Source organism: Falco naumanni, chromosome 4, assembly GCF_017639655.2.
Source record: "Falco naumanni isolate bFalNau1 chromosome 4, bFalNau1.pat, whole genome shotgun sequence".
Taxonomy (NCBI): Eukaryota; Metazoa; Chordata; class Aves; order Falconiformes; family Falconidae; genus Falco; species Falco naumanni.
The window spans coordinates 46796301-46809984 of record NC_054057.1 but is presented as its reverse complement, the minus strand read 5'-3'; the positions used below and the strand labels follow the sequence as shown (position 1 = coordinate 46809984).

Sequence of the window (13684 nt, the reverse complement as noted above, 5' to 3'; positions counted from 1 at the left end):
ACAGGCTTACATAGGCTATAGGGTTGCTGCCTCTGGGAAATTTTAGGAATCTGCTCATCAAAACCCCTTTACTACAGTTCTGTAGAAGTTAATACCCACGTATGCTTGGTAAGAGAATACTTTAAAAAAAATCTCCTAGGAAGCTTTTTGGTTTTATTTAAGAAAGCTAATTAATTCTATGCTGGGGAAAAAAAACCCTACTAACACTTTTCTTTATATATAGCATAATTTTTTTTTCAGTGATAGCTGAGAATGTTCTTCTCTTTTTTTTTTTTTTTCCTGTTGAATTATTCGACATTGACCATTTCTTTTACTTCAGCAAGAAAATCCAATATACAAGAGCCCTATTAACAATTTCAAGAATCCAAACTATGGACGTAAAGCTGGTCTCTAAGTCTCAGTTTGTATCTTCTTTCATTTTCTTCCTTTTGTTTTTTCCTTTGCATGTCGCTTCAAACTCACTGTGTGTCACAGTCAGTTAATCACAGTTTGAGTCTTGCTCAGTTTTATTTACTGTTGCTTTGATTCTGGGGTTTTAAAGAATGAAGCTTGAAAAATTTTAACTTGTTTTGACAGCAAGGTTGCCTACTTACTAATACTACCAATACTGGCTTAAACTATTCTGCAAGTGATTTGGGGGGGGGGGGAGTTGGGTTGGTTTTGCAGCTAAATGTGTGGATATAGAATAGAATTGAAGAAGCTCTTTGGATTGTAGAGAGAGACAATGCTCAGGGAAGGGATTGCCTTCTGTTTCCTCAAATCAGCAGTCACTTGGCTTAAAGTTGATATGTTTGCAAAGCTAGTTTAGGTACTCCTAAGATATCCCAGCCTATAAATATCACTGGTTTTATTAGAATAACTGGGAACATTCAGAGTAGCCTTATGGATTTTTCATTGTAACTGCTTTGGCTTATTAACCTAGTGTATAACTAGCCTGTACTTAAAGTGTGAAATGCATATATTCCACTGATTTTATAATTGAATACACTTCTTATTTTTTCCATCCTTATTTCTATTGAAACTGGTAGTATCACAGTCCTTATAGTCCAGCTAGCTTGGGGGTCGCCATGGAAAAAAATGTTCATGTGAGAGGAGGAGATGTTCTTGTCCTGTCTAGATGCAGTTTGTCCCAGTTTCTTAGTCCCTCCTAAATTCTGCCAGCACACCTCATGTCCATTTGGAAATGCTGACTTCAGTTCTCTTCACACCCAACACGCAAGGAGAAAACAGCAGTATCCAGAAGAGCGAGTCAGTAAACCAGGAGTGATGGACAGGTGTCTTCTGTCGACTTTAAAGCTGCGCTTTCTTAAATGGTTTAGGTGTTCCCCTCCTTCCCTGGGATCCCCAGCTGCTGGGGAAGGATGAGAAGGGGAGGATGATGTGGGGAATGGATGTCAGAAGAGTGCGGAGAGATAAAAGGTACAGAGATCAGATTAGAGGGAAGGGAATGAAGAAGTAGGGAAGGCAGCACATCACTTTATCCAAGGGCACTTTTCAGGACCCAGTGGAAGGGAAGGATCTGTATCTCTAATTTTATTGCCTGCTGTCTCCCTTTCTGTGTTGTACTCAAAAGATTTTGTAAAGGCAAAATGAGAGGAGGAAGCAAGAGTTACGAGTATTTAAGCTCTTATCTGTCCTTGCTGTGACAACAAATCCAAATACTTTGTCTAGCATTAGGAGCTATATGATGAAATATACTTTCCTTTTCTCTGCAACTGTTCCACTTCTCAGCATATCCAAAACTGATTGTAAAAATGTTAATTCTGCTTGCCACACCCACCACGTTCACCTCCTTTCCCTTTTTTTTCTCTCAGAGCCAATTATTGGGAAGGAAATGAGGTTCTTGTTCCTTTCTAACATCCCACATAATCCATCTGGTTAAGCCTGTTACCTTCTCTTCTGCTATTCACTTAATTGTGTACTTTCTGTTGCATGCAGGGCGAGCATCTAACAAACCATACAGTGTGTAACTTCCATTCTTTGCTCTTGTTCTCTACCCCCTGACTTTTTCAGGATCTTGCATCCTTAGTGCTGCCATTTCTCCTCAAAACGTACTCCTTGCAGAAAGCATTCCTCTCGTGTAAATGGAAGGATTGACTTCTGCCTTTTTGCTTCACTCACTGCAAAGACTGAAAGTATGAAACAGTGTGATTTTTTTTTTAAACATTACTTTATCGTTTTTGATATTAATAGAAATAACAGAACTTTGGGAAGAGAGAGAGGTGTGTTTAGCTTTATTGGCCTCCGAAAAGGAGGAGATCAGTACTGGCAGAATAGGTGACCCACAGGAAGTAAAAGAAAATCCTCCTTTCTCCTATGACTTAAGATTTTCTAGGGTTTTTAGATTGTTGAAATAACCTTTCATTTAGGTGAAGAAAGAGTTGTCTTGTATTGCCAAGGCAAGAAAGGAATCTAAAATCCCATTACAAGAAAACTACACTGCAGTAGGTCCCCTCCAGGTGTATACATATACAATAAAATCAACTGTGTGCAGTTTGTCTGACCCTTCCCCCTCTCCCACAGCAGCTTCACATGCTCGTGGGCTTTGTTACTGCAGTGAGTAAACTGCAGCACCACGAGGCTTGTCATGGACCCGGTGTCCAAATACGTCACTAGTCCTGGTCTGTGATGTTGTGAATGACTTGTCACCACAGCCTCCCCGCAGCTGGTGCTCAAGCCAGCTGGGTTGAGCTGAGCTCAGTTTGTCCTTGGCCTGCAGCGTTGCTGCTATCTTAGTGTCCTTTTGCCGCTGTTGAGCCTTACTGTCTTCGCTGCCTGTCTGGTTTAGATTTGTGCCGTCAGAGTATTTCCTTCACAGCAGGCTGGCTGCTTTCCTCCAGTGTCCAGTCTGGGAGGTGACGCCCTCTGTCTTCTGCATTGCCCTTAACCTTGGCCTCTGCTTCATCCTCTGATGCAACTGCTGCATTACAGGTGGACAGATGACTCGTTTTGTATTACTGTAAAATGATGATGGATATTCAAGAAAGCTGAAAATAGTAAGAACCGGCTCTTGAGCAATGTATGTGGATGAGTTTAAATATTCTAGAGTGCAGTTCCTTGCAGTGACTTAGGACTTAAGCTACCTTTAGAGTGGGTTTATGTGACTGTTGAAACAGTAAGTCCATGGAGAAAAAAGGAATAAGAAGGTTAATCAAACATCCTGTATAATGGTTCATCTTTATGCAACACTAGACTGAACTGTTACCCTCTGAACAGCCCGGTCTAGTTGAAAATTAATACTGTTGCAAGAGCATAGTTCTTTATTCTCTGCTTGAAGGTACTCTTAAAAAATACCTCCATCTTTATTTTAATGTGTTTTACAAGGTCTTGTGTATAGTTACTGGTTTTTGCTTTTTATTTTGGTTTAAGTGTGCATGGTGTTACCATTTATGGGGCATGTGGCAAATGTTTTTCCTAACTTTGCATGCTTAAACCAGTGTATTCTCTGCAGTGGTGTAAAGAAAATGGGTTTATTTAAAAACAGTAGTAATGTCTAAGACAGCAGGTTTGGAATACCATGTTTTAGTGGCCAGTTAAAAATCTGGAATGCTGCTAATCTCTGAAAGTTTATACCATGTGCCAGCTCTGAGGGGCCCTAAGTGAGGTGGGAGTCACTGGACTAGCGGACATTTATTTACTACTTCCACGTTAGTTTTAACTATAAGCTATCTGTAGAAGACCTCGCCAAGCCAGGACTGAGACACAGGGATCAAGCATGGCTGGGAAGGCCAGGCCGTCGCTGCTGGCCTAACAGGAGATAGCAGGGAAGGAATTGCAAATCTGTTGGGCACCTGTGTTGCAGTTGTAGGCAGTAGAGCCTCAAGAGCTGTTGAGCTGATGAAACGTAAGGTTGGGTTAAGCTGAATAGTTACGTGTGGGTGGAGTAAATCTCCATTGTTTGTAATGGAAAATGAGACACTCCACTGACACAGGGAGACACCTAGTTAAGCACCTTATTCAGAGACATAAATCCCACTGTGTGCTTCTGAGAGCTCTTAGGAACATAAAGTACAAGTACGAAGAGCGACAGTACAGCATTTCAGTTTCTTTGTAAATAGGGCTTATGTGAGATAAAGAGCATGTAAATATAAAGTTCTGATTTCCTCTAGAAAAAGCATTATCATGAAAAATTGACACTTATTATGAAAATTGCATTTTGATCATGATTCCAAGTTCAAATTAATTGTATGAGCAGCACACTGTAAATTTCCAAGTTATAGTCCTAACCTTTAGACCAATTCCTACACTATCTGACAGAAGTTATCTCTCTTTTACAAACTAGAAAAAAGTAAATATATACCTCCCTGCATGTGCTGGGGGCAGTAGGGTTTGTAAAACATGGAAGTTTAAAAGCACAGTATAACAAATATTACATAATGCCTTGCCATTGAAGAGCTATGCAGTATCTTCTAGTCTGAATGTGATACAGCCTGTTAAGTTTACAGACTCTCTTTGCATCGTGAACTTTACTGATTTATATTTCTATTTCATTAAAGCTTGTCAAGGAAACAACATAGATTGCTAAGAACTCTGAGGCATAATGAGATACTTCAGTTACAGATTAAATCCCTCATCCCTGGATCTTTTTCCAGTTTCATTTACGTCTTTCTGTTGCAAAGCTTTTTATTAAAAAGATTGGGAGAGGGAGTAATTGTGCAGTGATTAATTTGGCTGAGAACTAACCACCGCACTGTATTTCCATGATTTTAAAAAACCAACAAAACCTTAACTCCCCATCCCTTTCCAAACCAGTAGCTGATACACCTTTTTATCAAGACAAAGTTTGCCTGGGAACTGGTAAAGAGTCTTTTGCTGTTAAAAATGTAATTGTGAAGTGCAGCCAGCAATGGACACCTAGTTCCTCCTTCACCTCAAGTCAGATGACGTTGACTGAGATCTTGAGAAGAGTGAACAGAGAACCTTGACTTCTGTTGTCCAGCAATCCAGGTTCTGGCTGGACTTCAGAGACTCAGCTGGAGCCTCCCGGGTCTAGGCAGGATTGACATGCCTCATTGCTCTTTGCGTGTAGAGAAGCTGGCTTTGAGGACAAACAACCTTTTTCTGTGAAAAGGACTGTGACAGAAAGGCAGTACGACAGCTAAATATGGTCTCCCTTAGCAGCAGCTCTTGTTGTTGGGGTAGACCAGTTACTTGCCCTGTACCAGGTCTTGCAAACAGAAGGAACCAAACTTCCCAGGAACTGTGACTGAAGTCTCACACCAAGTTGGTTTCTTGCTTGCCTTGGCACCTTTTGGCATGCTCTGTGGTACTTGCAGTTGATTTTCCAGGTTTATGATGCTAAAAACAGACACACCTGGTGTTCGTGTGTTTAGGGGGAAGTTTTCCTTTAATTGACTGTAGAAAAAAAATCGGTTTAACCTGAAAAATTTTAAATGCTGTGAAATTTAATAAGTAGAATTAAATTAATATGGTTATATAGGATGTTTATATAGGCCATCTCAGACTGGGGGGAACTTCAAAGGGAGAGAGATTCCCATACTGCTGTTGAAGCTCAGATACAGTTCTGGCCAGAACTGCATTCAGGCTGACATCTGCACTGTACTGAATTTCCTCAGGAATTATTTGTGTGTGCACAGGAAAGCTTTATATTGGTAAACAACATTTTATTTAGGTTTACTTATGTTCAAGTTCATCACATGATAAGAGCACGGTACTGCAGATCCAGGCTGTATTGGTAGAGTCCTAGTGGGTAGTCTTTTTTTCCTACTAAGATGTATCTATTAATTCTGAATTAATGTTAATAGTATCAATATTAATTATAATAGCATAAAATACTATTTTTGAGTTCAAGCTGTTTATCTTAGATGTGCACAGATGCCATAAATGGAGTAAGATTTACTGAGATAAAAGAAAATCTGGGAACAAAGGAAGCTTAAAATAAGCTTTAAAGATTTTCATATCTCAACAGGAGAGATGTAAGCAGTTGTTCTGTAGTCATTTCTCGTATCAGTAGAAAAAATGTTTTTATTACAGCATTTGCACCAGTACAGAAGGTTCTTCATTTTATGTGTGTATTTTATATATACGGGGTTTGGGGGTGAACCTGCAGGAATAAAATGAGAATGACGAGTACTGAATGTTCAGTATAAACATTCAATGTGTATTATCAAAATAGTACAAGCCTTTCCACTTTGTTAATTTATAAGTAAATTATAATACAAGATGAGCTGTTTAAATGTTCATTATAGCAGAATGTGCTCCGTGGTCAGTTTCAAACAACGTTTACAATTCTGTTCTTTAAAAAAAAGTATCATGGGCTGCAGACCCCTGATTTGATGGTTCAGACCACACAAGGTTCAGTTCCTGTGAAGGAAATCTGTGGTGTAAGCTGAACAGGATCGTGCCCTAACCCTTTGCTTTATTAGCTGTGAGCATGCTCAAGCTGCTAGAGGGAAAACTAGTTTGACTTAAGCTGTTTGTGTGTACAAACAAAACATTAATGGGTAATTTCTTAAACTACTTTTACACTTCTCACAAACACAGTGCTTTTTTCATCTCTTTAAATATTAATATAATTATTTTTCTCTTTCTAGGGTGAAAATCCTATTTACAAGAGTGCAGTGACAACTGTGGTCAATCCTAAATATGAGGGAAAATGAACACTGCTTGTATAACTTCACAACACTGTATGCAGCATAGCGATTTTGTAGTCACAGTAAAATAGATTTAGGGCAAACTGCAGTGATTTTACTAATTCATTACATATAGGTTTGTTTTCCTGTGTGAAAATATACCATATGTAATAATTTTTTTTTAATTTTTTTTTTTTTCAAATAAAAGTAATCGGTGCCAGAGGTCTGAAAAAAAAAAACAAAAACCTTGGGACTGTGTAGCCTAGTCAGCTAAGGTCACTTGGTGCCTTTTTGACCTTTTCCACTCCCATGCTGTGAATCTAGGTCTTCTGCAAGATGCGATACTGCTGTGGCATGACTGGGAGGGAAATGGTTAAAACAATCAGCATGAGGGCTCTGCCTAGCCATTTAGTATTAAACTTTTTAGCTTTACAGGGAAATCAGGGCTTGAGTTTGCAGATATAATTAAACTCATGTAGCATGGAGCTGGTGGTTAATCAGTCTTCTATTTGCTAGACCTATGATTAAGTATATGGTAAGTTGAGTAAGTTGGAAGCGAGCAGTGTAAAAGGCTGAAATGTGTGCGCATACTTATTTTTAATTTGTAAGTTGCTTATTGCCAGGTTATGGTTAAAATGAAAGGGTTTGAGAAGAATGTTAAGAAGGGAAAAATAGCTTTAAAACATGTGCCATTACTGAAGAAGTTGCTGACTGGTAACTTTGCTTGGTTTTTCTTTGTAAATTCAAGCCCTGGGTGGCGGTATCATGCATAAGTACCTTACCAGGACGTCCTCAAAACACATAAGGGCCTTACGTGATACTGTGTCTTTATTCTGTAATGTTTCCTTGGTTTAAAGCCTGGTGCTTTGTCACCCTTCTAATCTTTTTAACATATTTGGTTGCAATTCTTTTTGTAATATTTTTGTATCAACATGAGCTTTTTTCTCTCTCTCTTTTTGAGCAGTCTTAGCTGTAAATTTGCCTTTACCCTGTAGCTAAGATTGCATAGTTTGTCATGTGACATGAGTCGCACATCATTCTTGACATGTGCCATGTATATTTGCCTCTGACCATTCAAACTGCATCATAGTCATATTCTTGTTTTAAGTGCCTTTTTATTTTAACAGATGTTCACTTTTTACAGTGCTATTACTGAAGTTATTTATTAAATAAAAGTACCTTAAAATACTTAAATCTTGTCTCTTTATCTTGTAGAAGTTGATACTATTCAAAAATCTGAGAACTGTGTCTGTTTGGGCAAAAGGTAACAGACATTTTAATAATGCCAAGTATGTCCTTTAGGTCAAGTCTGAGAAAAGTTAAGCAGAAGTGAGCTTGGGTAACAAATGTTGGCTGTTGTATAAAATTCACAAAGGCCAGGGTGCAGCACAACGCTCCGTGTTACGTACGTTGCCCGCTGGTGTAAAGCCCCCAGGCTTTTGTTGGCATGTGTGCTAAAGAAGTACGTAGTTCAACAACTGTTCCAGCAAAAGGGCTCTTCGGTTAATGTTGTTTCACAACACAAAACAAATTGGAAATATTACTGCATTTTGTAGCAAAATAAAGTCTTCCAAATTTTTTTAAGTGTATAATGTTCTGGATAGATTATCAAACCCACCTTGTAATTAAATACGTTCCTGAAGTATATTCATGGAATCTGTATGATTCTTTTCTTTTTTTCTCTCTAACTGTTGGTGTATCAGGTTATACTGAGAAGCTACGGGGATCTGTTCCAAAAGTCCCTTTTAACCTTCATCTGAGGGCAGAAGGAGCCTGGTTTCCAGGGGGAGGGGGGCATTGACAGAGAGCCTGGGCTCTCCATCTCTCTGAGGGAAGCAACCGGAGACAAAGGGATCCAAGGGGCAGCTATGAGGTGAACTTGCTTGTCTAAGGCCACTTGCTGGAGGGACCCACCGTCGGGTGGGGTGGGGGTCTGTGTGTGTGCAAGGGGGTGGTGCAGCAGCCGCTGGGCAGATGCAGGTGGCAGCACGGGAGCGTGGAGATCCAGGGGCAGCTGCTGGATACCCTGAGCGTCAGCCCAGCTGCCGGCTTGGTGGGCACTGTAGAGGGGTCTGTTTCCCACTGATGGACCTTCATTCAGATCAGCTGGAAAGGTAAAGGGGAGGAGGCCTTTGCTCCTGTTCATATCTCTGTGTGCGTGTAGGTACTGCGTACATGTTCGGGGAGACAGGGGCTGTCTGCGCATGCTTGCCGGGAGGAAGGTAACTGGGGGCTGGGCCTGGGGACACTGAGCTGCTGCAGCCTTGCTGCTCTTGGGCTATGGGGTCTAGCAGCAGTTGGTGCAAATGAGAGCAAGCTCACAGAGGGGAAGAAGCTGTGCAATAATTTAGCCTGCTGTCCTTCATAACAAAGTCCGCAGTACTGCTCTGGATTAGTCCTTGCATCACGAATGCTCTTTCCTGTACTGCCTTTCCAACTGGAGGAACCACAACAGCCTGAGAATGCTGTCAAACCCGATCACAACATAAGAAATGGTAAGAGCTGCACCTGCATGTACAGTTCATTGTTCCTTCTGATACCGACTTAACAGAACTGCAACTTGACTGTGGCCGTGAAGGAGACAACTCTGTTTTGGACTCTTGAGTACTTGCCTCCCTTCCTACTGCTTTGGTCAATTCCCCAGCGCTGCTGAGGATTTTCAATTGCTTCATAAGAAAAGATTCAGAAATTTCCCTAAACACATTCTGTATTGCTTGTCCATGCAAACTGTCTTCATCAGAGAAAAGGCAGCTTAAACAGGATAATTTCTGAACTTTACGGCTGTTAGTTTTTCAATATTCTAGAAAGATTAATCCCAAATTTCTGTTTCAGATTGTATCTGTCCCTTTCAGATCAGTCTTTCCCAGACTGCACAGAACACTGGAATCCTGAACTAACTGGAATTCATGTCACACATGGCAGGATGCTGACCTTTAGGAACCCTGACCCCGATACAGCATAACCATTCCTGAATCCAGCATATTTTTAATTACATGTGCATTAACCTGGTTCTGTCCACTCATCTATGTTACATGTTCTATAGTTTCCTTAGTGAGTCTGGTTTCAAAATGCTTTTGTGGCTTTTCACAGAGATGTTCCTGAAGGTTTTGAATTCAACTGGCCTGTTAAGGAGAGCTTTTTTTTTTTTTTTCCAAACCCTTGTTTAAACTGGGTTTCCAGTAGCCACTTCCAGCCAGATGGAAGCTGCTTAATATCTCTAAGCGAGCAGTTGCTTAAATGAGAAAGAACAGCTGGCATCCTACAGTATCAGATTCAAGATACTACAAGTGTCACAGAATGTATGATTTGCTTCAAAGCAGGATTGGATGCTCTTGCTAAGAGAGATGGTGTAGTTCAAAGATGGTAAAATTTAAGTGCTGGAAAACAGAATTAGTTATGAATCCTTCCTGGCTTATAAATACTGACCTCGGCTACTTACCCTGAGTTCTGCAAGTTGGTGAAGCAGTGAACTCTTACTAAAATACCAACAGATGCACAGACTCAAAAGACTCCGATCCCACACAAGCCAGGTATAAGATCCCAATAGTATATCTGTTTTAAAAGAATTACAGTTAATATACAGAATATAACCATAGTCTAGTTATCCTTAATCCATCAATTTCCCTGATTATTTCTTTATGGCAGTTGTTAATAAAACAAAGTTTCTTTCCTGAATTGAAACTATAACAGCAAAAGTACAAGTCAGCTAAAGAAAATAATTCTCTGTAATCACATAGTTTAACATCCATGAACTAGCTTCACTGCGGTGTGTTCAGCCTCTTGCCTTAAACTACCGTGAGGCTGCTTGAAGCCTAGTCCAGAGCACGAACTGAAACAGCCTCTTAGCAGTCTTGAGCACCTTCCACAGAAGGAAAGCTAGGCTGATAAATATTTACTTCCCTTGGGATTCTGATGTTTTTCTTTCCCTTTCAGCACAATTGCACTATATGACCATTTTTTTCTTTTCCATAACAAATACAACTTTATTCTAAGAGAAGCACAGAACACGAAGCGGGGGGAACCCACCTTTTTTTAAGTAAAACACTCATTTACTGAAGTTTTGGCATTGATCAAGTAGAAGCAGTGAAGGAGTATGCTCTAGCTATGAAGCTCTACTATTTAGAGGGTGTTTTCCAAGCACTTCTGTTCTTCTTTCTGAAAAATCAGAATTGCTGCCAAAGCAGTTATCTAGCAGAAGGAAAATATTTATAAGCAACTGAACACAAGTACCAGAACACAGAGCGCTGCAAAGTAACTAAAGTGAATGCTCATTAACGATAATAAATACATTAGCCTCGATCTCATTAAAAGGGGTAAATTGCAGCTAGAAAAAACACTGTAGGGTGTAATTTTAAATAACTTGAGGACATTTGGGCTGATCATTAATTTTAAATTAATTTTGAAAGCAGAATTTTTTAAAAGAACATAACAGCAAACTATGAAATTCATACAGATAAATGTAAGAAATAGCTTCTAAAATACAGAGAACTAAAAGTCAAATACTCTTGTCAATGGAAAATTATCATAAATATTGTATTTGTTTATTCTTCATAGGATAGCTGTACCAACTTTCTCACCTTGCGTTAACACTCCATTACACAAAACATAAAACAAGTATTTTTATCCACAAGAGATTTAAGATTTTGTAGTAATTAATTAATATTAAGATATTGTAGATTCTTTGCTATGTGAAATCTCAAACTCTTGGTTCCTTGCCTAATTTTACATACTCAATTAGGATTTCCAAAGCAGACACTGATACACACTTAAAATTTAATCTCAGTTTTAAGTCATTTAAAGAGTAAGACTTCCATTATCAACATCTTGCACAGCAAACTTGAATATTCTTTTACATGCATATCTTTTTTTGCTATTTGAACGTTCCAAGCTGCATCTTCTTACCAAGATATTCCTTACCAGTTAAAGATGTCTCACTGCAAAGAATGAGTCAACATGCAGATGAAAGCATAAATTATTATTCTTATATAAAAGGGATCGTGAATCAGCTTAGAATACATCTGTTGAGCACAGCCTGTTTTTTTCTTTTGCTCTCTGCTTCCTGAGGACACTGTGAACCAAAGGAGAGAACAGAACTAGTACACAGCGCTGCTGGCAGCAAGGTGTGCTGGCCAGTGTGTAACAGGGTGACTGTCGAGAAGTAAAGTTTCAGAGCAAGGAATGAATGCGAGTGATCAGGGGAACACCTGAGGTATGGAAGACATGCACAGAGGAAGGGTAGACAGGCCAAGGAGGACCTGGAGCACATACGAAAGAAAGGGAAATCCGTCTGTTTTCCTTAAGTCACCCATGCTCTTCCATCTACACATTTGCTTTCATATCCTTTTACTATGTTACTTTGTAATTACCAGTGAATCTGTCTGTGACTAAACTGGTTTGTTGTCCTATTCTCAACTTTCACAAGCTCTTCAGATGTTCTTCTTTTCAGCAATCAGAATTTATCCCTTCCCGATGACCTCAATATGAGCTTTCTTATAGAAAATGGATGATATTTGTGTATATCTTAAAAAAAAAAATAATTACAGACAAGCTCTATAAAATGAAAACTGGGATACAGAACATGGAAATGTTTGTACTTCCTCGACGACACTATCATGACAATACAGAACACTCAATATAGATTAATCAAACCATTGCATTTCATTAGAAAAAGTGACTATGTTGTTAAAAAAACTGAAGATGAATGAACTATGTATTTTTTCTTATTTTATTTACCTTTACTGTTAGCACAGGGCAAAGACAAGTTAAAAAAAACCCAACAACAAAAAGTGTGTGTCTGAAGTGCCATAGATTTTATTCGAAAAGTATTTCCTAACCAAAGCACAGCCCTAAGGACAGTCACCCAGTCATGTTTTTTTCTGTGTAAGTAGCACAGACTCAGAATCAAGGCCTACTTCAGAGTCCTGTATTAAAAAAAAAGGCGTCAGCAAACGGCAAGGCAGATCAAATGCATCCATTCTTCTAAACAAGTGGTAGTCTAAGAAGTAAGATGGGGTGAGGCACAGAATTCCTGGGTTTTTAATGAGGGTGCTGACATACCACAGTAGATGTATCAGGAACTCTGAACGGATGATAGCTGATAAGAGATTATAATTGCAAGACTGATAAAAACCAAACCATCTGCTACATTAGTGCCTAATTTCAAAGAGGGAAAGTATAGAAAATATACTCAAAGAAGTAGCTATAAACGTATTTGGAGGGAGGCACCAAATTATTTGGGCAGCACAGAACCTGTTCAAGAAAGACTTTTGAAAGATCACACATACAGAAGGACTGTAAACAGCCAGTGAAAGCAGCTGATCAAAGAAAGATGTCCTTGGAAAAGCTGAATTGCATTTAAATGAAGAAAATAAAAAGGAATAGAAACATTAGAAGTATGCTAAAGGGGATTTAGTGCCTCACAGAAGGCATAAAAACTAATAAATACATCGGAACAAGAAACCTGACACTGAGATATAATAAGGACAATTGGAACAGAGAAATAACAGAATATATAACTCATTCTTTGTTTCTATATTCCATGAAATATCCAACCTGAAATTCCCCATCATGGGACAAATACCAGTGAAATTATTCAAACTGAAGTGCCAACAAAATATTTTAGAGATAAATCAACGAAAGGAGTAGCAGCAAACTGCCAAGAGTCCATGTTAATCATTTAAGAAGGCTTAAGGAACTCAAAGTCGAGTGCCGGATCTTATTGCCACATGAACGGAAAATGGCTAACATACTGTCTCAATTTTTAAGAGGCCCTCTGGGAGTTAAAAAAAAAATAAATACAGAAGAGTTATCCAGATGTTTCTAATATGTGGACACATGACATATTGTGAAAGAGTCAACACAGACAGAGGGAGGTCATCTCTCACAAATCTAGACTTCTTTGAGGAAGTCAGTAACGTGCAGACAAGGAGGGATCATTTCATACAGCTGGATTTCCAAAGCCTTTCAGCAATGCTTTTCATCAAAGACCCTTAAAGAAATTTCCAGGGCATGTGAAGAAAATCTTCAAAAGAACACATCACTATTAAAGACAGAAGATAGAAAACACAGCTTAGGAATTAATTACCAGTTTT

At 39.1% G+C, this 13684-nt stretch overlaps 1 protein-coding gene across 4 annotated transcripts in view; it reads left to right on the top strand.

Moving 5' to 3' along the window:
• ITGB1 (integrin subunit beta 1) overlaps positions 1 to 7781 on the top strand; it is a 45080-nt gene extending 37299 nt beyond the window's left edge. For 3 of the 4 annotated variants that reach the window (XM_040590284.1, XM_040590286.1, XM_040590285.1), the window contains exon 16: positions 6555 to 7781. In XM_040590284.1, the coding sequence (XP_040446218.1) occupies positions 6555 to 6620 (66 nt within the window). In that variant the 3' untranslated portion in view covers positions 6621 to 7781. Of the gene's footprint in view, positions 1 to 319; positions 3941 to 6554 lie in introns of those variants that run through there. The other variant, XM_040590287.1, reaches the window with a different exon arrangement.
• The last annotated feature ends 5903 nt before the right edge of the window (positions 7782 to 13684 follow it).